The following is a 26,839-nucleotide window of genomic DNA, read 5'->3' on the forward strand; positions in this document are numbered from 1 at the left end:
TCTTTTTCCCTCAAGTTTGATGGGAAGCCTTTGGAGGGTCTTGTTGTGGGAAGCAACTGGATCTGGTTAACTTATGAGAAAGAACTCAGAAGGGGGCAAGAGGAAAAGCAGGCAGCACCGCTAAGAGGCTGGTGCAGGAGTCCAGGGGGCGCTGATTAGTGGCTGGACAGGGTGGTACCGACGGGGGTCAGATGAGGCTGGACTCAGGACAGAGTCTGCAGGGTTTTGCTGGTGAATTGGATGAAGGGCATGAGAAACAAGGTCAAGAATGTCCAGAAATCTCTGTCTGTGGTTAAGTGAATAATGCTGCCACTTTATTTGGGGAATGATTAGGGTTTAAAAAAATTTTTTTTAATCTACATATTTATTTGACTGTACCAGATCTTAAGTTTCGGCTTGCAGGATCTTTTTGAATTGCATCATGTGGGACCCTGTTCCCCAACCAGGGATCAAAACCTGCTTTGGGAGCAGAGTCTCAGCCACTGGACCACCAGGGAAGTCTGGGAATGATTGGATTTAAAGAGTAAAATCAGGAGCTTATTTTCAACCGGAGATGTTAGCCTGCTGTTGCATAGACTAGTTGGAGTTCAGTGCGGGACTGTGGTAAACAACTGAAGTAACCCCTTGTGGATAGAAAGATCCCAGGTCTCCCCACTTATTAACATTTATTCACTCAGCCAGTATTTACTGAGTCCCTACTGTGTCTCAGGCACTGCACCAGGTGTTAGCAACACAGCATGGATTTGGACAGAAAGTCACTATCTTCATCACAGCTTAATTAGTTCACTGGTTCCGAGATACTTCTCTGAATGTTGTGTAAATATGTAGAATCAACTCTCAAGAGTTATAAATACTGGGGGGGAAAAAAAGAGTTATAAATACTGAGATGTTCTCTGACTCAGCAATTTGGAAGAGCTCAGATTTTCGGAAAGGAGCCATATATAGATTTGGACCAAAGACAGATTTACCTAATAAAACATCTGAAGACTGCCTTAAAATGAATCAGAAGAGACTGTCTCAACCAAATTAATGTTTACAAAGAGTCAACTTGGTGTAATGGAAAAGCTTCCAGGGCTGGAAGGCAGAAGTTCGGGGCCAGTCTGTTCTGTCCCAACTAGGTCACATGTATGACCTTGACTGAGTTCTTTACTCCTGGAGCTTCAGTTTTCACTTCAATAAAATGAATCCACTCAAGTCAATGTTTTCGAAAGAGCTTCCAAACTATTAATTCTTTTGCTTTGCATTCTCTCTTTTACTGGACTCTTATTCCTCTTTCTAACATTTATTTTAAAATAAAACCCCAAAGTGATTCTTTTCTTGGAGGGTTCATTTTTGGAAACAAAGTATTTTCTTTTTGCAAATGAAAATTGTTTTTTCCTGATTGTAAAATGACACATGATCAGAAAAGCAGAAGAGAGTAAAAAGTCTCTTGGATGATGGCATGGGAGGAAACTGTTTGCTTTCACCATCAGCACCTCTGCAACATATAGCAGGTGCTCAATAAATATTTGTTGAGTGAATGACTACTGTTAGTACCTTGTGAAAATATCCTTTTCAGTCTTCACACCCAAAAGAGAATCCTTCCTCTGGGGCTCTTTAGCCTCTAAAGAGGGGTCACTGATAGTCACCAGAGACTGAAACTGCTGGGACGTTTATTAAATCTCTTAGATTACATGTTTCACAACAGCTTGATGTCTGATATACATGGAATGTAGGGAAACAATAACACTGAATACACCACTCTGATGGCCATAAACAATATCAAGGGTGGCTTGGTTTGAGCAGTATCAATAGACTGCAAGACAGTTCATGGTCTAACCAGGAGTGGCTCCGGCAGCAGCTGCCCGACAGATCCTCCCACATGTGGGACCTCTTCCTTCTCTACAGCATTAGGATGAGGCTTAGTGGGGGCACCCGAGTTCAACTCAACCATTTTATTGAGGATCTAGCGCCCTTTGGATTGTTAACTCCCTTCTCAGTAAACCAAGATGGTCTTCTGATTGCCTCTGGAAATGAATGGAAGGCAGATCTTGTTTGCAGACACGTGCGGCATCTTCTTTTTTTTTTTTCTCAAATGGACTGTGTGGCTAATGTTGAAAAACTGGGACACTGCACATGTGGATCTGAATTTTCAGATCTTTTGAAAAATTACTGGATTTGGCACCACTGGCTCCTCATCTCCTGGAGCTGGCAGTGAAGGACGGCCTTCCACCTGACCCGAGGGTGTGCTCTTCAGCTCCCTGTGGGACCACCTGCCCCTACTGTGTTACAGCCTGCCCCCCATGCTCCTTCATCCAACTTGCCACCTCTGATTATGTGAGGCATTCAGGGGGCACTGTGCAAGTCCCTTGAAACAGATAAACGTAACAGCTCCTCCTACCCTGGAGGAGCTCGCAAACCAGCATGTAAACCGGTGAATTATGGTGCTGCCAGCCAAGTGCAGAACAGAGGGCATGAACATGGTGGTGCACAGGGACTCTGCCCTGAGAAGCTGGCTGGAGGTCCTCTGAAGGTCACTGAGCTGGATTCCGAAGGATGAATATGAGTGATTCAGGCAGGTGGTCGGTGGGGATGGAATGCAGAACATTTACGTGGTCTCCTGCCCATCCGCTGCCTGCTGCACAGGGGGACCTCTCAAGCCAGCAACTGCCTTTCCCCTGTCAGGTGTCAGGCGGGAGGCTGCCCTGACTGATGGTGGTCTGTCTACAACCCTCTGCCCAGGCCCTCCTATACCTTCCTTCTGTCAAAACATCAGAGAGGTCTCACCTCTGCCAGGAAGAACCTGCCTGACTAATGCCCATTCACCTCCAGTTACTTCAGCTAAGGCAACACTCCCATTCTGGGGAAACTGGTTACCTGAGGGTCATTCTGTTATTTGAGCTCTTTGTTTTGGAACCGCTGACATTTGAAGACTAGATCAGCATTCCAAGTAAGTGTTTATCAAGTACCTACATATTTGATATGAAGGCTTTCTGTCATATGTGTCATTTTTTACTTCAGCAACAAGCCAGTTGAGAAAGAAGACAAACACAAATAAACTAAAAACAGATTGCAATTCAGAAAACATTTATTAAATGCCCGGTATTCACAATTTTTAAAATCCCCCATCCATCTAACATCCACTGAGCACTAACAGGGCGAGGCAGTGGACTTGGCACCTGGAAATGGAGATGCACTAAATTTACAAGCTAGCAGGCGAGAGGAACAAGTAAACCCCTTACAGTAATTTTCCTGCCAGAGCAATGTTCAAAGTACAGCAACAACTTCAAGGAAGAAGTGTTTCGACTGCTCTCAGGGATACTGGGCAGCTATCATGGAGGATATAAGCTCTAACCGCTTATCTTGTTGACTTTGTATTATGACATTTTACCACATACAAAGAAATACTGAGACTAGCACAACGAATCTCCACATATCTGTGACCCAGCTTTAAAAGGACTAACTTGTAGCCACTTTTGATTCATTTATACCCCCACCTACTTCCCTTCATATTGTTTTGTATCCAATCCTAGATGTTTTAATTATTTTATCCATAATACTAATCTAGGAATGTCTGGATTTTCCACTGTGCTTAGTCACTCAGTCGTGTCCGACTCTGCGACCCCATGGACTCGTAGCCCACCAGGCTCCTCTGTCCTTGGGGATTCTCCAGGCAAGAATACTGGAGTGTGTTGCCATGCTCTCCTCCAGGGGGATCTTCCCAACCCAGGTCTCCTGTATTGCAGGCAGATTCTTTACCATCTGAGCCACCTGGGAAATCCAAGAATACTGGAGTGGGCAGCCTATCCCTTCTCCAGGGGACCTTCCTGATCCAGGAATCCAACCGGGGTCTCCTGCATCGCAGGCTGTTTCTTTACCAGCCGAGCCACCAGGGAAGCCCTCTAGTAACTTCCTTCTCCCAATCTATTCTTCAGTCAGTGACTCCACCAAAGTTAAATACCCTGATTCCTGCCAGTAACCCCAAACCCCTGGCTGGTTCAGGGTAAAGACGTCAGACTTTATTGGGGCCTTTGAGTTGGCTGAAGGAAAAACCTAAGCTGATCCAGTGAAAACCCTATCCCGGCCTACCTGGAATACTGACCATGTTCTTTGGGCCTTTGGCCCTCGTAAAACTGCTAATTCCTTAGGCGCTTGTGGAGTCCCTAACATTTGGACAAAACGGGGGCTACATTCCATGTTCCCATGTGCCCTTAACAGCCTTCCCAGAAATCTCTGACAGTATGGGGTTTGCTCTGCAGACAGAGCTGTCCCACATTTGCTTCCTGTCAGCACCTTGATCCTCACTGGGTGGGGAGCCTGGTCACACCTGTACAGAGCCCACATCTGTCTGGGCTCTCTACCTTCCACTCCTTCAGCGTTTCTGTCTCTCTCTGAAAGGTACCAACATCACGCAGCTACTCAATCCAGAACATTATCCAGGACTCCCTTCCCCTCCTAATTCTGCCTGTTCTTTTAAAGCCATCCGCTACTGCCCACCTCCATCATCACCCTTCCATCTAGGCAACCAGTCCCTTCCCTCAAGTAAGGCAATATTTAACCACGTTTCTACCGTAGGCATCCAATCCCACCCTCCAGTTCTCCACGCGGCAGCTGAGTGGTTTTCGTGAAAAATCCTATCACGGTTCCTATAACATCTATGGGATCAAGACCAACCTCCCGACTGTAAGCCAAAGAGATCTCGCTTACGTCTTTCAGCTTCATCTGCTGCATCTCCCTCCCGGACCCGCAACCCAAACGCTGTTTTCGGGGCTGGCTTTCTCGGATCTCTGTGCTCTTACCTGGGAAGCGCCTTTTCTCTCGTAAATAATAAAAGCTACACCTAGTGCGCCCTCTTTAACGTGCGGTTATCTCACATTAGCCCGCAACACCACCTAAGAAATCATCTTCATCTTGCAGGAAGATAAACTGCGGATGGGCACCTTACCCATGGTCACACTGCTAGTGAGCGGAGGAGCCGAGGCTCAGATTCAGATTCACGGCGCCAGAGCCACGGACTTAACCCTGGAGCGCCAGCGCGCGAGCATACCCTTCCAGCGCTGCAGAGATCGCTCTCAGCAGCTCCAGTTCCGGGATCGGGGCGTTCGGGAGGGGGACGAGGCTTATGATTGGCCGCCTCCGGCGACGGAGGGCGGGACAGAGAAAGAAAGGAGGGCGCAGGGGCGTCGCGGAGAAATGACGCAAAGCCGCAGCTCCTTAAAGGCGCCGGCCGCTCGCGGGGCGGACGGCGCAGGCGCGTTCTGGAGGCTCAGGCTGGATCTTACCTAGCCGAGCGCGGGGCCGAGCGGGCGGGGCGCGCGCGGGCCAAGCGGACTGGGCGCGCGCCGAACGCAGGCGGCTCGCGGGGTCTGACCGGGCGGCTTCCAGAGCCCCCACGAGAGGGCGGAGGAGCAGGTGCCGCGATGGCCGAGGGCAGCGCCGTGTCCGACCCTCAGCACGCCACGCGCCTGCTGCGCGCGCTGAGCTCGTTCCGGGAGGAGTCCCGCTTCTGCGACGCGCACCTGGTCCTCGACGGGGAGGAGATCCCGGTGCAGAAGAACATCCTGGCGGCCGCCAGCCCGTACATCAGGTGAGGCGGGGACCGGCCGGGGCCGCGCAGCCCCGGGCCCGGGGGCGGGGCGAGCCGGGCGGGGCGCGGAGCCCCCGGCCCCCACCCCGCGCCAGCCGCCAGGGTCCCCGTGGTCAGCGCTGGGCTCGGCGTGCCTCCCGGGAGACGCCCCGGCCGCCGGGCCTCACCCCCGCCCAGGACAGCCTCCCCGGGGCCCGACGCTGCGCCCTGGAGCGGACCCCGGACCGCATTCCGCCCCCCTGCCCTCCCTCGCTCCTCGGGTCCCCGCCGCCCGGCCTCAGAGCCCCGGAGGCCCCCAGACGCCGTGCTGGGCCGGACCCGGGCCCGCACCCACGCGCAGGGCGGGGCGGCGCCGGGGAGAGCCTGCCCCCTCACCCGGGGCCCGGCCAGCGGATCCCGGCTCAAGTTTGCCGGTCGGTTCGCCTCGGAATCGACGCGCGGTGGGCCGGGCCCCGGGCCGCGAACGCGGCCAGGGAGCGCCCCTCCCGCGGAGAAGCCAAACACACGCCTCGCCTTCGGTGTGGGCAGGGGGAAAACACATCGGATGTTTTTCCTTAGGATGGACGGCCCGCCCCGCCTCCCCACCCCACCCTCCACCCCAGGCCCAGGCTCTTCGCAAAACTGACTTTGCCACCCCGTGGGTCCTCCGTTTAAAAAGAAGGGCAGTGTGTTATAGACAGACGTTACAGTAAGCTGGCGCACATTTCGGAAAGACTTACTGTAATTCTCAGGATGCTGTTATACAACCCGAGGACCATTATGAGATTTTAGCGATTTAGAGAAGGCATTTTAAAACGAAGATCAGCCTGTTTTGTCAGCTCAACTAACGAGGTGATTTGAAGGTGGATAGGACAGTGTTCATACAAGGGTATCACATCTTGCAGGGGCTGGTATGTTGTAGGAACTTTCTTGTAAACTGAGTTGCTCTTTTCGTAAAAGGGAAGGAAAATGCTAAAAGCTGGAGAAACTGCCCAGTAAGCTGGTTAAACAGAGACTAATAGTAGAGAATGTCACTAGAATTGACAGATCAGAAAAAAGCAAAATGATGTGTACTGTATTCTCAATGCCTTGTCCTATCAGACCTTGGCACACAAATTGCTTTTTAACCTGTGCATTAAGAGACATCTCTGCCTATTCAGAAGCATTTCAACTAATTTCTGGTAACTTCTCCTGGCTCTTCCTGGCTCTCTTTCTTAAAATCTATTTCCACTCTTTGTGGATTTCGAAGGTGGGCTTGGGGTGAGTTGATGTTAGTGTGGGGTTTAGATTGCCCACGTGACAAATAGCTCATGGCTGGCAGTTTAGAGCTTTTGAGCAATCAATATAAAATTGGAATCAGCCGGCTAGCATCTTCCCTGTGTATAGAGAATTCCTTGTTTGAGGAAATGCTGAGGAAAACTACTTTAGATGCATTCTTGTAGTTCTGTAAGTGGCATCCAGCTGGCTTAAAAGAAAATCGTGAATCACCAAATACATGCTCTCTGTTCCCTTGGCATGCTTCATTTTTCTCCATAGCACTTACCACGATGATATACCCTGCATTTTACTCATTTACTTTGTGGTTCTTCCCCAACCACACTGTAAGCTCCATGAGGCCAGGGACTTTGCTTTTGTTCATTTCCACACCCCTGGCATGCAGAAAGACCAGTGCCTGGTGGTTAGCAGATGGGTGGAAGCAGGGACTGCCTTCCTCTTTGCCCCAGCAGACTGGCCACGAGGGGATCAGCTCTGGTGCATTTCCATCTCAGACGCTCAGTTGTCCCTGATGGAGAAGAGCCCTGCCCCTGCTTTCTGCTCCCAGCTTTCACTCTTTTGCGAGTTGTCAGTAGACGACTTCATCTCGGCTTCAACTCACTAGTCTGATCAATGAGGGATAAAATGTGTCTTCCTGTCATTTAATCTTGGACCAACTCTGTGCAGAAATAGGTAATTGGGCTTTAAACCCCTCGCAGGTCTGCATACAGGTCTCCAGAAGTATCACTGGCAAGGTATCACTGCTGTATCTGCCAAGTTAGGAAAGATGGAGTATCTGCTTGTGACATAGTGGCACATATGAGGATATTTAGTAATGTGAAATGTTGTTTATACTAGTAGTAATTTAGGTGTGAAATATTAGTGATCATAGTAGCAGAGGCAAAAGGGACTTCAAACCCTTTAGTCCAGTTCTGTTAACCTTCCAGTTAAAAAAATGGAACAGGGTGGGCATTAGTGATTTATGTTACAGTGAGGTGACTAGCACTCAGTGGTTCAACTAGGATTAGACTCCAGGTTAGTGATACCTAGTCTCCTTCTTGTTAACCATACCAGGTTAGAGCCTTACTTGCATTTAACTAGTCTTTGTGTAAACTCTCTTACTGACTTTATTAAGTACTCTCACATACTGTCTCATTTTGATTTTTATTTTCAGCCATCGTGCACAGTAGGTAGGGCAGTTATTTTTGATATTTTCTAGATAAACATGAATTGGTCAGTGTGTGTTTTTTCAGGGACTGATTGATTGCTGTAGGTTTATTTGGTCATTGAAGCTGTATATCTGTTCCTGGGGTTCTTTTAAAATTATCAGTCTCAAGGCTTCTTCAAAGTAATATGATTAATTTATATTACTATTTAGAAACAAACTTTAATTTTTGATGCTGATTATATTGGTCTTTTATAATATCTCCATTTTGTTTGAGTGAAACTTTAAAGAGTTATAGTGAAACAAAAGGAATTTGTATGTTCTAGAACTTGATGTTTCTTACTTTCCCTTTTGAAGCGTAAACACTTAGGTCTGTGATGTCATTAATGTATGGATTGTGTGTTTACAAATTTGGTAGGCTGAGTTTTGTTTAAGGTCTTCAGTTTGCCTGGTTTTAGTAAGTGTCATAGGTGTCTGAAGTTGTGTGGCTTAGAAACAATGTTATATATTGTTTCTGTATCATCAGCCAAGGGAACCAATCCAACTTTGTGGCACTAGGAATTGAAGCAAATCATTTGGCATACTTTTTACTCCATATAAAAAATCTTTTAGCCTAACTTGGTTTTAATCTTTTTCTGTGCTTTATCTTTGGTTTAGCATTTGTTTTTCCTCTTGATTGTCTTAGCACCAGAAGGACTTTTCATTATAAAAGGAAAAAGCCAGGAAAACCTAAATTCAGCAACAAACCCCTAATATCACCTGAAGGAAGGCTGGGTGGGATATGTGTCACACCTCCGAAGATTGAGATGCTCCAGGGAGGACGGGCAGAGACTCCCAGAGCTCGTCACTCCCCACAGCTTACTGTGGGATGCTGCTTTCCGGGCATGTCCTCTGCCCAGCACTTTCTCATGATCCCTGAATGGCATTTTCCCTTTGGTTTGTTGGCAAAAAAACAATCTCGACCTTTAAGAATGATGACATTGAATTCAAAGCTATAATGACGACCCACAGCAACCCTTTCCTTTCTCAGCAACTGTGAGACCTTCTGGGAAGGGTTCCCTGAGGCTGTAGGAAATTTCCTTTTCTCCGGAGTATTGCAAAGTTTGCTTTGCTTCATGTCTTAGGCTCTTCTCATTCTGGCACAATTCCCTTGATCTGGTGTGGAGTTGGCCCTCCTTTCTTTCGCGAGCTGTGGCTCTTGGGGCGTGATGTCTGTGAAAGAATTTGCAAGTGAATTGCCTTTGGTTCTGCGGTGGTATAATAGGGCTCTGTACAGGTTCCAGTCCCCTATCCACTTTGGGGAATTTTGGTTTTTCTAGGGAATCTGTTGGAACATGAGTTTGTTTAGCTTTTAGTCCCGGAGAGTAAAGGAAAGAAAGATTCCTAAGAATTTGGACCCTGCTATAAGTTAGCCAACAGTAAGAATGGCGCTTTCTGTCCCTTGTGTTTTGAGAAAAAGCTGGTCTGGTGTGTGTGGAGTGGCGCCTTTGGGCCTGGACTCCAGCCTGGATCATCGTGGACAGCTCCGTGGGCCTCCGTCGGCTCGTCCGTGAAGTGAGGTGGGCTGGGCTCTGTGCTGTCTTTGCTCTGCTCTGGGTGTCTGTGTCGTGAGGAGGCAGAGGGCTCTCTCTGTTCTTACAGCTTTATTGTATCATCTATAGTTTTGTTGGGACTTCCCTGGTGGTCCAGTGGTTAAGATTCAGAGCTTCCACTGCAGCCGGTGCAGGTTCCATCCCTGATTGGGGAACTGAGATGCCTCATGCTATGCAATATGGCTAAAAAGATTTTTTTTTTTTTTTTTTAAATTTTGCTGCACATTGATGTTACAGCCATCCCTTTGCCTTGTCATGCAGGACTTGGTTGCATATTCTGCTGCATAAATCCAGCTCTGGAGAGTTCTTTTGTTACAAGCATTTATTTTATGCTGTTAATTTGGATGTGTTCCAAGGCCTAATTATTGATGAGCCTGTTTTGCCATTTAAATCTAAAATTTGACTCATAGATGATGCTGATGAAACTTCTTAACGAGACTAATATGATCTCTGTGGGAGTCTAAGTTTCATGGTAATGTAGAAATTGTTGTCATCCTTTCCTTGGGTACTTGAAATCCGCCCTTTAGTTTCTGAGCATTGATGTCTACTAGTTTTGTCTGCTGTGTGCAGCCCCGAAGTCTCTTTTCTTTCACTTGTGCTTGAGTACTTAGTTGCCTCAAAGCAGCTCATGAATGATTATCATAAGGGTTTTGCATAGTGATTGTAACCTGTTAGGTTTCTTAGTCCTCACGGGTTCAGCTGGAAACTCCAGGTTCTGAGATGCTTACTGAGTCCTGAGCAATCTTTAAATCAACTGTACCTACTCATGCTGCACTCTGATGGTGATGGAAAATACACTGGGCTTGAATATCTTATTAATGGATCTAGGCCGTGTTTGGCCTTGTTTGTTTCTATCCGTTTATTATAAGGCATCCCTAACAACTGCTTAAAAAGATGAAATCTGCCTGTACAGTCACATGGTTCAAAATGATCATCTCCATTCTCCTCTTCCCCCTCTCCTTCCCCTCCCCTCGTCCCCCTCTTCTCCCTCCTCTTCCTCTTCTTCCTTTAGTATTAGATTAAACCCTGTTCTTTTTTTTTTTTTTAAACCCTGTTCTTAATGTGAGACTTTCCAAAACCAATATTGAAGCATGTTCTCTTTCAGAATATCAAAGAAAGATTTTCTCAGGGCTCCTAAGAAAACCAAGAGCTTGTAAGTTGGAGCTCTAAGTTTAACATAGATTACTCCTTTCAGCGGAAAGATACACGTTTATTTATACAAGGCAGCGGTTGCCACAAGGTAGCAGTGAATGCTCTAATTCTGGACAGGTTCTCAGAAGGTTTCAAATGATGAAACAGATCAATAAAATTCTTGTTAGACCAAGGGATCTAACATTAAGTGAAGTGTTGAATGTTTAGATTTATTGTATAGCTTTCCAAAGGCTTGTTATTTTGAGTAAAAAGCAATGTGACAGAGGTAAATATTTAAATCTTAGCTCCACTGAATACCAGCTGGTAAGTTCTCCCTCTTTAACTGTGCCCTCTGACTTCTGCCTCTTCTTCCAGTTGGCATTTTCTTCTGCAAGTTCTCTTCAGTGTTCTTTAATTTTTATTATATAATTTAGAGAGTTGAGCAAAGTGCTTTTCCACATAGGAAGTCTGGCTTCTCAGATTTGTTGTTGCTGTTCAGTTGGTAAGTGGTGTCTGGCTTTGCCACCCATGGACTGCAGCATGCCACCCTCCTTTGTCCTCCACAGCCCTGGACTTTATTCAGATTCATGTCCGTCAAGTTGGTGATGCCATCCGACCATCTCATCCTCCGCTGCCCCCCTTCTCCATCTGCTTTCAGCCTTTCCCAGCAGCAGGTTCTTTTCCGATGAGTTGGGTCTTCGCATCAGGTGGCCAAACTATTGGAGCTTCAGCTTCAGCAGCAAGTCCTTCCAATGAATATTCAGTGTTGATTTTCTTTAGGATTGACGGGTTTGATCTCCTTGCTGTCCAAGGATTTAGGTTTGAATAATACAGACCAAGCATCCAGACTATAAAGCCACCTTATCTCTTGTTTAAACTGTTAATTAGTCTGTCTCATGATATCAAAGTGAGGCTTAAACTCTATTTATATTCCATAAAGAAAACATAATTAGAACAAATAAGGAGTTGTTTTGCTTCTGAGTCCTTTGGGGAGTGGCATCATCCTTTGGAAGAACACAAGTCTATCATTTTGTATGCTCAAGCAGTGATATAAATAATTTGTAAGTTGGAATTCTAGGTTAAGGGTGGAGATGCAGGGGTGTGAGCCTGACAAGTGGCAGGTTACGGTTGCAGCCTTGACTTCTGAGTGCTTCCCATGGGTCGTCTGCCTCCTAAAACATGATGGGTCCAAAGAAGGAAGGAGATCAAAGGCTCTCGTAAAATTGGCAACCACAGCTGTGTGGAGGGTGAAGGTAGTGTGTCCTTCTAAATGTCCTTCATCGCTCAGCTGGAGTTCCTGTGTCAGAAGAGCAGAGACTGAAGTTCTCTTCTTACGCATTTATTGCCCAAGAATGTCTTCACCGTAAAATGATGGTCTAATGTTTGGTGCTTTCAATTCTCTATGGGAATAAATTGTAACTTTTTCCCCTTCTTTTCAGAGATTTTAGGAAAATAGAATACTCAGGGAAAATAAGCTCTCAGGGAAATATTTTGTTAGATAAAAGAGTTGGCCTTCAGGCAATAAAGCTTTAGCAGCACATATCAAGTGGAAGTGGGGAAGACTGGTTTTTAAAAATAGACTGTTGTAATGGGGTATAGACCAATAAAATGTGCTTTGTTTTTCTTTTTACAGTTAATGTGCTAATGGATATAGAACCTTAAATGTACATTTTTGCTCATAAGTATTTTGTGATTCTTTTTAAAGACCATTTGGCACTTGCAATTTTTGTGTTAACATGAGTAGAAATATTGTAAAACATAGTTTTATAGTCACATTCACATTCATCAGTAGCCAAGTGCCTCTGCCTCTGAATAATTCTAAATTGTCATGTGTTATTGAGCTCAAAATGTTTTCAGACCTTTGTCACTTAAATAGTTCAGTCAGTTCTCTGAATTGGAGGAAGCCTTGCATTTAAGGTGTGAGTTTGGTCTGCATCTCATCTACCACTTTGAGCCCATTCACTGTGAGTGGCTGGCAGTGTGAGGAGGTGGGATTGTGAAGAGCAAGAAAAGCCTTGGAAAGCAAAGTCAGTGATCACTGTTTGCTGCTCTCTCCTCACTAGAGCCCACTTCTGCTTCAGGGATGTGAGTTGGAGGCCAGCAGAAGTCAGCGTTGTCTTGAATGTTTCATCTCTTAGTCACGGGAAGAGTTTCCCACACCCGTCCAGCTTTTCCTCCTCTGTGCTCCAGCTGGTGTGGGAAGTTCAGACTTACCCTCGCAGATTGGAGACTTCCTGCAGGTGGTTGGTTGGTTGGTCCTTATATTTATTTTCCTGCCTGGCTCCTTAACACTGGTGCCCATGTGAACAGAGCCGCCTTTGCCGAAAGGGATGAGGCCTACTGCTTGCAGACACACCAAGATTCTCTTTATCTCACTCCTGCAGTGGAGCAGACGCAAACGAGAGGCTCTGCTTCCTTCCTTGCTGGTCTTTTTACCTATTGATAGGAAGGGGAGTTAGGAGAATGGACACCCCTGTCACAAGAGTGGGGACGTTCTTTAGAGATGTCCTCGCCCTTTAACCCGGGTGCTTGTGACCTTGTGCTCACCAGTGATAGAGTCCAGTCCTAGAATTAGCGTTGTCTAAAATCACTGAGACGTGCTGTGGATTAATTCATCAGAGTTCCCTATAAAGAGACCTTATATAACTAGTGTTGACTAATTAGAGATAGACATTCATTCAAAAAATACGCCGGAGACCCTGGGTATCCGCAACAGCTGGGTGCTGGGTGGAGAGTGGGGGATCGGCAGGAGCTTGTGTTTCAGGGTTTATGGAACATTTCGCCTTCCCGGGCTCCACCGTCTTTCTTGTGGGCCGGGTGCCATCTGACCGTAGATCCAGTGATCTCCCACAAACAGTGTCAAAACCGAGACTCAACACAGGGAGCTTGAGATCACGCAACTTATTTATTCCACCTCTGGGGGGGGCAGTAAAGGAAAGAAACATAAAACTAACAAGTGTTAAGTTATCTTTGATGTTCGCTTAATTTTTCACGACACTGTGTGGTGTGGTAGTACCAGAATTTCAAGAACAGAAAAAGAAGACATTGATTTTATTTTCAGAGGAGTTACTTCTGAAAGTCTGCTCTAAAAAGTATACTTAAATGACTCATCTAATCATTCGCTACTGTGTGAGTAACCCCCATTCATTACATTTACAGAAACAGCTGTTTTTCAGTAGAGAATATAGACCCTTGGTCAAAGGTTTCCTAAATGCTTGATCATTCATTAAACGTTTCTTGAGCATTTATGCATGGTGCTGCCATGCCCTGGGCATCCAGGGCTCTGGATCCGTGGAATTCGTCTGGGGAGGCAGACAGTGACGAGATCTTGTCACAGAGAGATGTGAGGGGTGGACCGGGTTGGGGGAGCGCCACTGAGGAAGAGCTGTCTAACCTGAGATCTGGAGGGGCTGGGGAGGAGGGAGATTCGGTGTGGGCAGAGCTGGGGGCCACAGGGAGCGCACAGGGAGCAGAAGTGCTGTGATCCGACTCAAGACTGGATTGGAACACCTGCCCGAGGAGATGATGCACAGTTGGTGGAGCTGCAGGAAATCAGACTCGGGCAGCAGGGCCTCGTAATCCTGAGTTCAGAGTGGCATGTACACTGCTCCCCGCTAAAGTCCAACTTCTGCAACATTTCCCAGAGAGCTGTATGTTGAGAGCTGGCTGGGCAGGTGGCAGATACAGGAAAGGGGCCTCAAACTTTTTTTTTCCAATATAGTTTAGTATGTGTGAGATAGTTTAGATTTTATCAGAAGACTTTAGGTCAGGCGTTGATGAGAGGCATTTTGGAGGGTGCTAGAATGGTTCATCATACGAAATGCTGGGCTGGATGAAGCACAAACTGCAATCAAGATTGCCGGGAGAATATGTAATCAGATGTGCATCTCAGATACACAGATGACACCACCCTTATGACAGAAAGTGAAGAACTAAAGAGCCTCTTGATGAAAGTGAAAGAGGAGAGTGAAAAAGCAGACTTAAAACTCAACAAGGAGAAAACTAAGATCACAGCATCTGGTTGCATCACTTCATGGCAAGTAGAGGGAAAACAATGGAAACAGTGACAGACTTCATTTTCTTGGGCTCCAAAATCACTGCAGATGGTGGCTGCAGCCATGAAATTAAAAGACGTTGCTCCTTGGAAGAAAAGCTATGACCAACCTAAACAGCGTGTTAAAAAGCAGAGACGTTAGTTTGCCGACAGAGGTCCATCTAGTCAAAGCTATGGTTTTCCCAGTAGTCATGTATGGATGTGAGAGTTGGACCATAAAGAAGGCTGCGTCCCAAAGAATTGATACTTTCAAATTGTGGTGTTAGGGAAGACTCTTGAGAGTCCCTTGGACTGCAACGAGGTCAAACCAGTCAATCTTAAAGGAAATCAGTCCTGAATATTTATTAGGAGGACTGATGCTGAAGCTGAAATTCCAATACTTTGGCCACCTGACATGAAGAACTGACTCATTGGAAAAGACCCTGATGCTGGGAAAGATTGAAGGCAGGAGGAGAAGGGGACGAAAGAGGATGGAATGGCTGGATGGCATCACTGACTTGATGGACATGAATTTGAGCAAACTTGAGGAGTTGGGGATGAACAGGGAAGGCTGGCGTGCTGCAGTCCACGGGTCACAAAGACCTGGACACGACTGAGTGAGTGAACTGAACTGAGAATGGTTCATTCAGGAGATGGGGTGCCCTGGGCTTGGGTTCATCAGTGGAGTTGGAGTGGCCGGAGTAGAGGGTTAGCAGTAGGACCTGGTGAGAAAAAGGGAAGAGCCAGGAGAGCCCAGGTTCACGTCCTCTTTATCAGTGAACGGCGCTGGCTGTCACTTACCGGCCATGTGAAGGACAGCTCTCAAAGACTGTCGAGTACAGGCTCCGTCCTCAGGGGTGACAGCTCAGGTGTGACAGAACAAAGCGTGGGATTGAGACTGTTTTAATTGTACAGATACCGCCAGCGTTCCAGGGAGGAGGGACCACTTGCTTGACCCTTAAGGTGCCAAGGAGGAAGCAGTGGAGCCCGGCCTTGGGCAGGAGTCAGAGGTGGAGGGCTGAGCGGGGCAGAGAGGAGGGTCCAGGTTAGCACAGGTGTGCGTGCAGGGGCTCGGGTGTGTGCTCAGGATGGTAAGCACACCGCGCGGGCCGGACTGGGCGCTGGCCCGGGGTGGTGGGGAGTGCGGGTGATGGCCGATCGGGACGGTGTTCTCCAGCGCCCAGCCAATTCGTCTAGTTTTACTCAGTTGTTCACCAGTGGTATTACACCAGTAAAGGGAACAGAGCTGTGCTCTGAGAAGGTAGCTCGGTGGTCGTTTGTTCCCAGGGCCACAGGGCGCCAGAGTTGCTGACTGATTCAGGTCAGCACCCCGGGGCACTGTCCGGGCCCAGTGTCAGTCATGGCCGAGGTAGACGTTGGGGAGAGATCAACCGACTGCTGTTTGGATGCGGGAATTAGGCTGAAGGAGGAAGGGAAGAGCTAACAGGTGTTGAGCCCAGCTGCCTGTGAAGAATGGGGAAGATTACAGTCTGTCTCTGAGGTGTCCAACTCAAGGTAGCATTGCTCTAGAAACACTTTAATTAGGCTCTTCTAGTTGTTGAAAATTCTACGGAGGGTGACACATATCTGTGAACATGTGTGTTTCTCATCTCTGCCTCTCTTGACCTCCTGCTTTTTATCGGCAGAGGGATTCCTTTTCACCCTTCAGGACCCAATACCCCTTCTTTTGTAATATTTTTCCTGTTCTGCCAAATAATCACTCCCTCCTACTTCTCCCTGGGGGATGGTGAGTACCTTCAGTGCAGCATGTGTCTGTCTTATTCAGCGAGGAGAAACAGAACAGACAGATGGACTGGGTGCTCTTAAAGCGTCTTTTATCTGCAGGGCCAGAGGCACTAGATCCATTAGTAAGTCTGCAGGTAAGAGAATTGAGTTGCCTGCAGTCTAGTGCTAATGAGGAGGTAGGAGATGAGAGTTTAGGATGCTACATGTTACTTGGAAGTGTGATGAAGCTTTTGGCCATGGCATTTTACTATATAGCTGAACGTGTATCGGGGACTGGGGAGAGGGGCAGAATAAACCATCTTAGGACAGATTTTAACTCAGGAGAGAGTCTTGAATTTTGTACCGCTTTAGATGGCACAGTCAAGCTCAACAAAGTCCATTCCTGGTGCCAAGAAACCTGGGAGCAGGAACCAAATTCTTTCTTCAAAAGTAGTAGCTCCAGAGAGAGAGCTTTTGTCACAACATGACTAAAGAATTAATAGAGAAGCATTCATTCCCGTGACAACATTTTGGAAGGCATTTTCAGCTTCAGGTTGTTTAGAGAAGTTTATAACAGATTATAAATGAAGGAGGCGCCAGAAACAGAAAGAACATTTTGAGATGCTGAAGTGAAAGTCATCATGAGCTGTCTCTCATTTATTAAAGGGAACTGAAAGGGCAGTGGCGGGGGGTGGGGGTGCAGTGGGGTTGTATTTCAGGCCATAGTTGGGTTTTGTTTTCCTGTTCCCACTATCTTTTTTTTTTTTTTATTAAAAAAAGAAAAGTTTCTTAAGCATCATTTAATGCTTTGGTTTGAACTGCTTTGAAAGGATGAATACAAAAACAAGAAAATACATTCATATAAATTCTTACTTCTCCTTTGAATTTAATCAGGAGTTCCATTTTGCCTTGGAAAAGGCAGGCCTTTCTTCTGACTCTACATTGAGAAGAGGGAATAGAAAGTGAGGAGAAATATGGACCTACTTCTGTGACACGAAATTTCTGTAGTATTCAGCGCCATTTGTGTGTGGCAGCAAAGAAGAACCGGATCCTCCAGTTTTTAATTAGAGAAGACTTGTGAGAATACCCCTGAGAGGCTCTCCAGTGCTCCAGTGGTTAAGACTCTGAGCTTCCAACATGGGTTGTGAGTTCGATCCCTGGTCGGGAACTAAGATCCCAAGAGCCATGTGGTTCAGCCAAAAAGAAAAAAGAGTGCCCCCAATCCAAAGGGGTTTCTTCTTGAGATGGCCATTTCCATGGACTCTTAAGGTTACAGGAGGAGCCTCTTTTAAGGAGCACCTGAAAAATCCTACCTGAGTAGAAAATCTGGAACTGTTTGACAGGTTGAGGCATGAATGTCTTTCTTTTATTTCTAGAAGGCCAGGGTGTGACCAGAACAAGGAATCAGGCTTGTTTCATCCTAGAAGAATTTTCTGCTACTCAAGTTGCTGCGTCATGGTTCTGTCTTTGAACTCGTCTTAAAATTTTAACATGCATTTTCAAACTTTGTCTTTTAAAAGGTAAATTTTTATTGACTGCTTTACTTTGAAACATATAAAAACTGGATTTACATTTTAAGAGTTTTTTTTTTATACAAAAAGTTTTATGGGAAGCCACATAAGAGTTCAGTTATTTATGTCTCCCTGAGTTCTGGTTCTGAACAGTGTCCTAATATATTGTCACAGTTGTAATCTCTGTCTATACATATACACATATATATATGTAATTTCTGATTCATCTTTTCATTTGAAGTCATTTTGTATCCCTCTTATATCTCAAGGTAATGCCCATAATCATTTTTAATAGTTATTTGTTATGACATCATTGCTGTTCCATATAATTTGCTTCATCATTCCCCTTTGACCTTTTAGTTTTCAGTTCTTTTTTTTTTTCCTCCTGAATAGTAGGAAATTCAGTTAGAAAAACAAGTTAGAAAAAAAATAAAATTCTTGGGTCTTTTTTCTTGTGTTTTTTGTGGGTAAACCCACTTTAGGGGCTTTGTCCCAGGCATATCTGTATCTGAAGATAGAACAGATTTGTTCTTGTTATATGAGACCAGATTACTGTCCAGGAAGACTGGATTATCGTATCAAGACCCTGACAGTATGTATCTGATTTTTTTTTTCCCTTTAGATTTATTGCCATTGCCTAGTCACTTTTCCAGTTTGCTTCTCAAAGTTATTACTGTTTTGCATATCATTACTGTTTTGTTAGGCTGAATTTTTAAATGTTATATGTTAGCTATTGTAAAAATATTTAGAGCAGGGTTTGGCAAATTTTTCTCTAAAGGGTCAGAAATATTTTAGGCTTTCCAGTCTATATATGATCTCTGTCACATATTCTTTGTTTCTTGTTTCAACAACAATCTTTTAAAATATAAAAAAACATTTTTAGTTGAAAGGGCGTAGAAAAACAGGCTGTGGTTTGTAGTGTGTTGGCTATGATCTCGAGTATCTGTTTTTTTTAAATGTGGATATGAAATCTTTTAACTCTGAAATCATCTTCAGTGCTGTTTACATGTTGTGTGATGATCTGCATGCCAGTCTTCAGAGAGCAGAGTCGTGACAGTCAAGGTTGGTTTTCCCTGGCTCTCTCCCCGGCTCTCCCCTGCTCCCATATTCATCTCTTCCTTCTAGGACATTCTGTAGTGTATCCTTTTCCTTGTCCTTAAAAACTAGTAATAATTTTCATTCCTTTCTGGCTGATTTTCCTGATCATAAAAGTATGCTTAAGTCCTTCCCAGGACCCAGTACACAGGCAGTGCACAAATGATAAATAAATGCAGCTGATAAAAGCAAACACACTCTGCATCCTCCTCCAACAAGTGTGCGATTTTCTTGACTTTGTGCTGACAATCTGTGAAGGAAGAGTGTATGATCTCGCCCTCGGTCTCACCCCCTGCTCCCCTCTGCCCATAGGCTCCTGTCTTCTCCATTAAAACTGTTGTTCTAAAAACTGCTAAATATAATGGCCAAATCAGGTAAAAAACAATTTTTTTTAGAGTTGATTTACAATGTTGTATTCATTTCTGCCATACAGCAAAGTGATTCAGTTATACATACATACACATTCTTTTTCATTGTGGTTTATCATGGGATAGTGAGTACAGTTCCCCGTGTGCCCGTTCTGCGTGTAACAGCTTCATCTGCTAACCCCAGCCTCCCACTCCACCCTCCCCCGGCCCCCTCACCCTCGGCAACCAGAAGTCGGTTCTCTGTCTCTAAGTCTGTTTCCGTTTCGTAGAGAGGTTCATGTGTGTCGTATTTCAGGTTCCACGTATAACTGACGCCCTGTGGCATTCCTGTCTCTTTGTGACTTAAGTGAAGACTTTAAGTGCCTTTCCTGCTCCGCCTGCCTGCTGTGTTTACCATTCTTGGTCCATCGCGCTCTGGACCCTTCTTGTCCCTTCCCCTCATCTCCTTTCCTGGTCCTCCCTGTCTGTCTCCTCTCTCCTGAGCCCCAGGCGTGTCCATCCGGCGGCCGGCCGCACGGCCACCCCAAGCCCAGGGCGGCCCAGCTGCCTCTGCCCCCAGGCAGGTGGTCCTTCATCCGCTGTGATGGCTGCTGTCCCACCAGGCTCTCCAGGAGGACCCGGGCAGTCCTCGGGGAGGCCACCTCCTCCCTTTCCCTTCAGCGTCGTGTTAACGCCAAGACCTGTCGTTTCATCCTCACAAGTCTCCGGAGGCCCTCTCCTCTCTGCCATCGCCGCCACTTGGGTTCGAACTTCCACTGTTTCTGAGTTGTGGCGGGCTCCCTGCTGGCCTGTCTGCCTCCATGCTCAGGCTCCACCCGTCTCCCAAAGCTGCCGCCAGAGTGATGTTTCTAGAATGTAATTAGATAATGTTCGAAACTCCAGTGTCTTTGGGGATGTGGTTGATTCAGGCACTGGGGCAGGAAAAATAGACTGTGTGCCTGGAGTATTTGTGCCAGAAAGTAAGGAGGGGCTCAAAAGAACATAGAGGCTTTTAGAAGGAACATGGAGCTGCCTTGAAAGAAGTCTTGATGGCCAAAGGTGGAACGATGTGAGCAAGAAAATGAATAACAATAACATTGGATTATAATCCATAGAATAAAGAAACACTGATGTATCTGAGGATGGATAAATAAATGGGGGAGAAGAGACAGTTCTTTCTTATAGAAGAAGCTCAATTAGTAAATGTAGAAGAAGGAATAAAAGAATCAGAAACCATCAGTTGAACACCACGTTAATGTTGCCAGCAAGAGCTACCTATGGAAACTAAAATTAGTGGGCAAGAGTTTGAGGAGAAAAAGGATATTTGCATTTTCTCGTATTAGCTCCTCCAATGTATTTATTAATTACAAAGAGGAAAATGGTAACTTAACAGTGGAGAAACCCAACAAACATCACCTAGCCAAGTGGCCATGGTTAAGGTCAGCAGTAATAACACATTGACATCACGTTCTCCCTGATGTGAAGGACATAGTATCACTCTGGTAGTGTGCCTGCAGAAATGCTCAGCCTCAGTCTAATCATAAGAAATTCAGTTCAAGTTCAGGGACATTGTACAGAATAATTGACCAGGGCGCACCAAAGCGGCAGGTCATGAAAGGTGAAGAGAGATTGAGGAAGAGTCCCCGGTTAGGGCCACAACAGCCAAGTGCAGTTTGGAGCCCTGGCTTGGGTCCCCAGACAGAGAAAGGACGTTAGGGGGAGAGCTGCTTCAATCTGAATGAACTAATAGCATTGTGCCAGTCTTTATTTCTTAGCTTTGGTCATTGTGCTAAAATGATGTGCGTTAGAGGAAGACAAAGATCAGATGATGTTGCTTTCATGTGGAATCTAAAAGATAAGGATGTAAATGAACTTATTTACAAAATAGAGATCCACAGAAATAGAAAGCAAACTTAGGTTACCAAAGGGGAGAGCAGGGGGATACATTAGGAGTTTGGGACCAACATATACCCCTGCTGTATATGAGACAGACAAACAGTATGGACCCACAGTATGGCACAGTATAGAACTCTATTCAGTATTTTGCAGTAACCTGTAAAGGAACAGCGAAGGGAGAAACAGGCTTTCAGCAGACTGGGACAGACCATTTATTGTAGAATAAAGTAATGGGCACTTTATCCAAAGGCTTCAGATGAGGGAGTTTAAAACTCCTAGAAACGGCTGGCACCGTTTCGTTTCACTGACATTAAGCACGTGGTTAGAAGTGGGGCTGGTCAGTTTCTCAGGGGTGGGGACCACCAGCTGGGTGAGGTCCAGTTCCTAAATCCATGCCCAGTGCTGAACGCCATGCAAAACAGAGGCACCATTTTTATGGGTTTGGGTTTTGTAGTCTGTACATCTTTTCCTCTGGCAATTGCTGCATTTCTGCAGGAATAATCAGTGTCCCCCACGGTCGTATACACCCACTGTCCTGCCCTCCCTGTCCCCCAGACTCACACCTGACTCACTCTCTGCAGTTTCCTTGAGCTGTCCCTGTTTGAGGGGTACTTCACACTTTTCCACATTCTCTTATTTCAGGAGACATCATCTTCCCTAGATAAATTTCTCTTTTGTTCAAATCACATGACTCTGGAAGGCAGATATTTTGTGTTTTCGTATTTCTTCCAGATATTGATGTCACTGGATGTGGTTACTCAGAGCAGATCTAAATATGAAACGCTGTATTTCATCTTCAGAGCGGATGACGTGAGAAGAGGAGGAAGATGGAAAGCGTTTTTGTGAATCCTCACGGGCTCTGGGGTGGGGAGGTGGTCAGGGGCGGGTGGAGACCGTGGCCTCTGCATCCTCTATGATGAAGTGGCTCTGCTTTGGCCTCATTACTGGGGGCTGGGTGGGTGGGTGACACCCGAACAGTAAACCTTTGGTTTCCTGCAACCCTTTCCTAAGCCTCACACTTGCCCATCACTCCGTAGCTCCTAGTTTTCTGCGCGGTGCACCAGAGACGGTGAGGGGACGGCCCTGAAGCAGACAGGATGGAGTGCTGGGCAGTCAGGCTTATTCACGGAGGACCAGCCTGCCCTGCGGCCAGTGTCCATTTGGGCCTCGGCACAAAGGCTGATGATTGCCTCGGGGGCCTCTGGGTGGTGGAACGTTTGGGCTCTCAGTTCTTGAATTGCTGACTGCAGCACCCCCGGGCGGATGCCGGGCGAGAGCGTCACCTTCCCCCATTGTGGACCAACCCGCGGGCGCCGTGCAGGGGAGCGTCCAGCTGCGTGGCCGGGGGATAATGCCACTTCTGAACACTGGTGCTGCTTTTGTCTTGAAGCCAAACGAGCACAGTAGCTGATCACTGCAGCGCTGAAACCCACTGGCTGCGTGCTGTTATCAAGTCCCTGATATTTTCCAAATGCCCGTTCAGTCACTTGATGGGGTATAGCAGAGTCCCTGTTTTCAGAGGTGTAGGCATGAGACAAACGCCGTCTATGTGATGGTGGTAAATTCTAGAAAGAAAAATAAAGCAGGAGGGGAAAGGGGTGTTATTTTAGATAACACAGTACCTGGACCACTCTTTGTGGGTGTTACCGGAGCAGAGACCTAAAGTCAGTGAAGAATTAAATGTTCCTTCCACTAATCAGGCAAGTGGGAGGCGGACGGAATATTCCAGGCAGGAGGGCACACATCAGACTAAGCTGGGAAACTTTGAAAATACACACTGTCTAGGACCTGACATCATTGATCTAGGACCTGCTTTATCTGTAAAAGCTCTCCAGAAGATTCTGGGAAGCAGGTTGGGGAGCCGCTGTTAAAATCCATTAAAATTATGAGTCATGCCAGGATCTATATGAGGGGAAAAGTTTTAATGGTAAATAAGTAAAAACCACACTCTCTCTGGGTGAAAAAAAAGACTTGGAGGCAGAGAGAAATGAATAGAGGAAATTAAAGGAAATAACAAAGGAAAAGAAATAACATTGTATCCACTCTTAAGTTCGATTCTTAAGAGTCATAGAGAAATGTGACCCTGCCCCCCATTTCTGCTTTTTTCATGGCACCCCCTGCACTGGTGGCAGTCCCCAGGTGGGTCACACGGCACCGTGGCCTGGGCTTCCCCTGGTTTCTCTCCTCACTGCCCCTGACTTTGCAGGGCCTTGTAGAAGGGGCATCCTGTAGGTCCAGGTGCCGTGTGAGGGGTTACTCAATGTCGTTCTTTGCACCTGCTTTGTATCCCACCGTGCACCCAGGATCTCCGTGGGCCTCCCTCTGGGACACGGCTTACGTGCCAGGCGTCTGTGTAAGTGGGTGTCTCCCCGGTGGATGGAGTTCTCAGGAGGTGGGAGCTGGGAGATAGATGGATTCCTGCATTCCCAACTGCCAAAAAGCAGGCCTTGTCCTGAGAGGATGCCGTCGGTTGATGAAAATACCACCTGCACATATGTATTTCATGAAGTCAGCTGGGACTGAAAAAAAAATTATTTGAAAAGTAGACTTTCTTTTTTAGAGTGAAGTTCATAGGAAAACTGAGAGGAAGAGAGAGGTTCCATAGCCTCCTACCGGCACGCATGCAGAGCCTCCCCCACCAGAGGGGAACCTCAGTCACGACTGACGACCCTCCACTTCCCCATCACCACCCAGAGTCCATGATTGACACTAGAGTTCACCCTTGGTGTGCATTTTGTGGGTTTGGACAAACGCAGGATGATTGGTATCCACCATCATGGTATCGTACTGACTAGTGTTGCTGCCCTGAGATTCCTCTGCCCGAAAGGTCCATTTTTGGTCTGGCTTTTAGGAGCTTATGAAGACGAAAGGAGAGGGGGCGTCCGTAAGACAGACTCCCCGCAGGTGCAGACATAATCAGTGGGGCCTCTGTGGGCATATGCAGTGCTGAGCCCGTGCCCCTCTGCTCCTGGGAGCTGCCTGGTTTGATGGGAATCATTTGAAACGGTGTGAGTAATGCCCGTGAATTGCTCTCTCTGGAGTTTCTGTGAAGCATGACTCCCTGAGCATTGCATTCTCTCATATCCTGTCTGAGTAGGTTTCTTTGCTCTTATTGGAGACAAGTCTGTGCAGCTGAGGGGAAGAAAAGTCACTTAGATGTCTCCTCTGTCACTGTCACCTCAAATCCCAGGATCAGTAATATCTGCGGTGAGGAGGAGCAGACCTGATGATCCGGGTGCTTGTCAGGACATCTAGGCTCAACCAAAATTTCCCAGCCGTTGGAAGCCGGTTAGAAGAGGACAGTGTATAACCAGCAGAGGACTTTGCTCTCTTATACTTATTTAAGAGTCATGGACCTCTTTCATAAATGTAAAACTTTGAATAATACCAGCTTCGTTATTAGGCAATGACTTTTTTCTTATTATACCTCTTTTCAGTGTTGTCAGAAGAAAGCAAAGCTGATTTTGTTTTGCTTCTGTTTAATAGAACAGAAAATATGTGCTTGCCCAGAGAGTAGGTAATTGGAGGGAAAAGGAACTCACACCGCGTCACCCACAGGAGGCATGTTATAAATCCTCGGAAACAGATTGAGTTGGCTGGACTGTATCATCCAGGACTCAACAGATGCGTCTCCAGAGCGGAGTCTCCACAGTAACTCTTGGGTCTGTTTCAGCAGTCAGCCCAGGAGTGTTTGGGGGTGAGCGAAGCGCTCAAGTCACCTCATTTAACCTCTTCTTTCTACAAACGAGAGAACAGGGAGAGCGAAGGGGCAGTGCCTTGCCCTGGAAACAGAAAACCGAGCAAGAATGTGACAGGCATGGATATTTGTATCTGAGCACCAGAGGCCCCGTCTCAGAACACTCCCCATTATTCCCTGTTGTGAACAGTGTTATGAAATTCTCAAAGTGATATTTTAAGACTACTGCAGCTTCTTGGAGAGTTTGTAAATTGATGTCACATAATAATAAAAACAAGGATATTGTGACTTCTGATGAATTCAAGTGTGATTCTAAACCCGGGGCAGAGAGAGAAGACTAGAGAAGAGGGAGCACAGCAACATAGGTGTGAGGCACAGTCCGTTATCCACAGAATAATCTACAAGAATGTATTGTACACAGGGAATATAGACAGTGTTTTATAATAACTGTAAATGGACTGTAACCTTTAAAAACTGTGAGTCACTGTATTGTGCACCTGTAGCTTGTATAACATTGTACATCACTATACTTCAATTAAAAAAGAAAGAAATCAGAAGAGTTGATTTACCTACTATTATATATGGACTGGGCTTCCCTGGTGGCTCAGTGGTAAAGAGTCCACCTGCAGTGCAGGAGACCTGGGTTCCATCCCTGGGTTGGGAAGATCCCCTGGAGAAGGGAATGGCAACCCACTCTAATATTCTTGCTTGGAGACTCCCATGGACAGAGGAGCCTGGAGGGCTATGGTCCATGGGATCGCAAAAGAGTTGGACACGACTGAGGGACTAGACAACAGCAACAAATATATGGACTAACTATGAAACAAAACTCAGTCATTAGCTCTTTGGCTTAGCCTTTTCTTTCTTAAAATTAACTCATTCAGTCCAATTCATTGAATGCTTGTTTATATGTGATATAAACGAGGCAAGGGAGATAGAAACGATGTGCAAGGTGAGAAGGTTCTAGATAAAAAAGGGAAAGTATGGAGGAAATACATTGGTAGATATTGGGAAAATGAGGGTACTTACTGGAGGAAACAAATGTGAAACAGAATGGAACAAAAACTGGGGAGATTTAGTTGGGGAGATAGGGAAGGGAAGACGGAAGGAGGAGGAATAAGGCAAGTTTATAAGGTTTATCGGTGAGAAAGGATGGTGACTAAGAAATGAAAGAAGGAAGTCATTGCAAATGGCCACGGGCTGTGAAGCAAGACAGTTTCACAACAGGTCTGAGTGACTCTTAGCGTCTCAGGTGGGAAGGGACTAACGGCCAACTTTCACTACATTCCTGACAAACAGACAGACATCAGCCTCCTGGGACATGCAGACTGGTGATGGTCTGCGAGTTGTCACCTGGCCATGATAATATAAGTGGGACAGGAAGATGGGACATTTTGGATCTGAATTTAAACTGTAATTAAAGTTTTGTGATTTGACCCTCAGACTTTCAAAGACTTTGATAGCACAATGACTCAGTTTTCATGGACTCTGAAAAGGGTCAGATTTTAATAGACATCTGAAATGGTCAATATTTAAGGAAATCTTTTTTTTTTTCTGTCCTCTTAGCCATTGACTATACTCTGCCAGCTGCTGAAAGAAAACTGTACCTTTAAAATATATATATATATATTTATTAATTTTTTTGCTGTGGTGAGTCTTTGTTGCTATGCGTGAGCTTTCTCTAGATGCGACAAGTGGTGTGTGGGTTCAGTAGCTGTGGGACATGGGCTTAGTTCCTTCACAGTATGTGGGATCTTCCCTGACCAGGGATCGAACCCATTTCCCCTGCCTTGACAGGCAAATTCTTAACCACTGAACCACCAGGGAAGCCCCCAGAAAACTGTACTC

General features: G+C 46.2%; 1 protein-coding gene and 1 long non-coding RNA gene across 4 annotated transcripts in view; one reads left to right on the forward strand and one right to left on the reverse strand.

The window, feature by feature from the left end:
* Nucleotides 1-3,049: 3,049 nt before the first annotated feature.
* Nucleotides 3,050-5,056, reverse strand: LOC122690486. The gene is made up of 2 exons (XR_006340052.1): nt 4,925-5,056; nt 3,050-3,750 (listed from the first exon to the last, which is right to left on the reverse strand). It is a non-coding gene; the product is annotated as an uncharacterized LOC122690486 (long non-coding RNA).
* A 173-nt stretch (nt 5,057-5,229) lies between these two features.
* The window catches only part of GAN (gigaxonin), a 45,858-nt gene continuing 24,248 nt past the window's right edge, over nt 5,230-26,839 (forward strand). The window contains exons 1-2 of one of the 3 annotated variants that reach the window (XM_043898137.1): nt 5,438-5,566; nt 17,340-17,965. In XM_043898137.1, coding sequence (XP_043754072.1) covers nt 17,937-17,965 — 29 coding nt within the window. In that variant the 5' untranslated portion in view covers nt 5,438-5,566; nt 17,340-17,936. Of the gene's footprint in view, nt 5,567-17,339; nt 17,966-26,839 lie in introns of all 3 variants that reach the window. The other 2 variants (XM_043898136.1, XM_043898138.1) reach the window with 2 other exon arrangements.

Source organism: Cervus elaphus, chromosome 4, assembly GCF_910594005.1.
Source record: "Cervus elaphus chromosome 4, mCerEla1.1, whole genome shotgun sequence".
In the NCBI taxonomy this organism is placed as follows: Eukaryota; Metazoa; Chordata; class Mammalia; order Artiodactyla; family Cervidae; genus Cervus; species Cervus elaphus.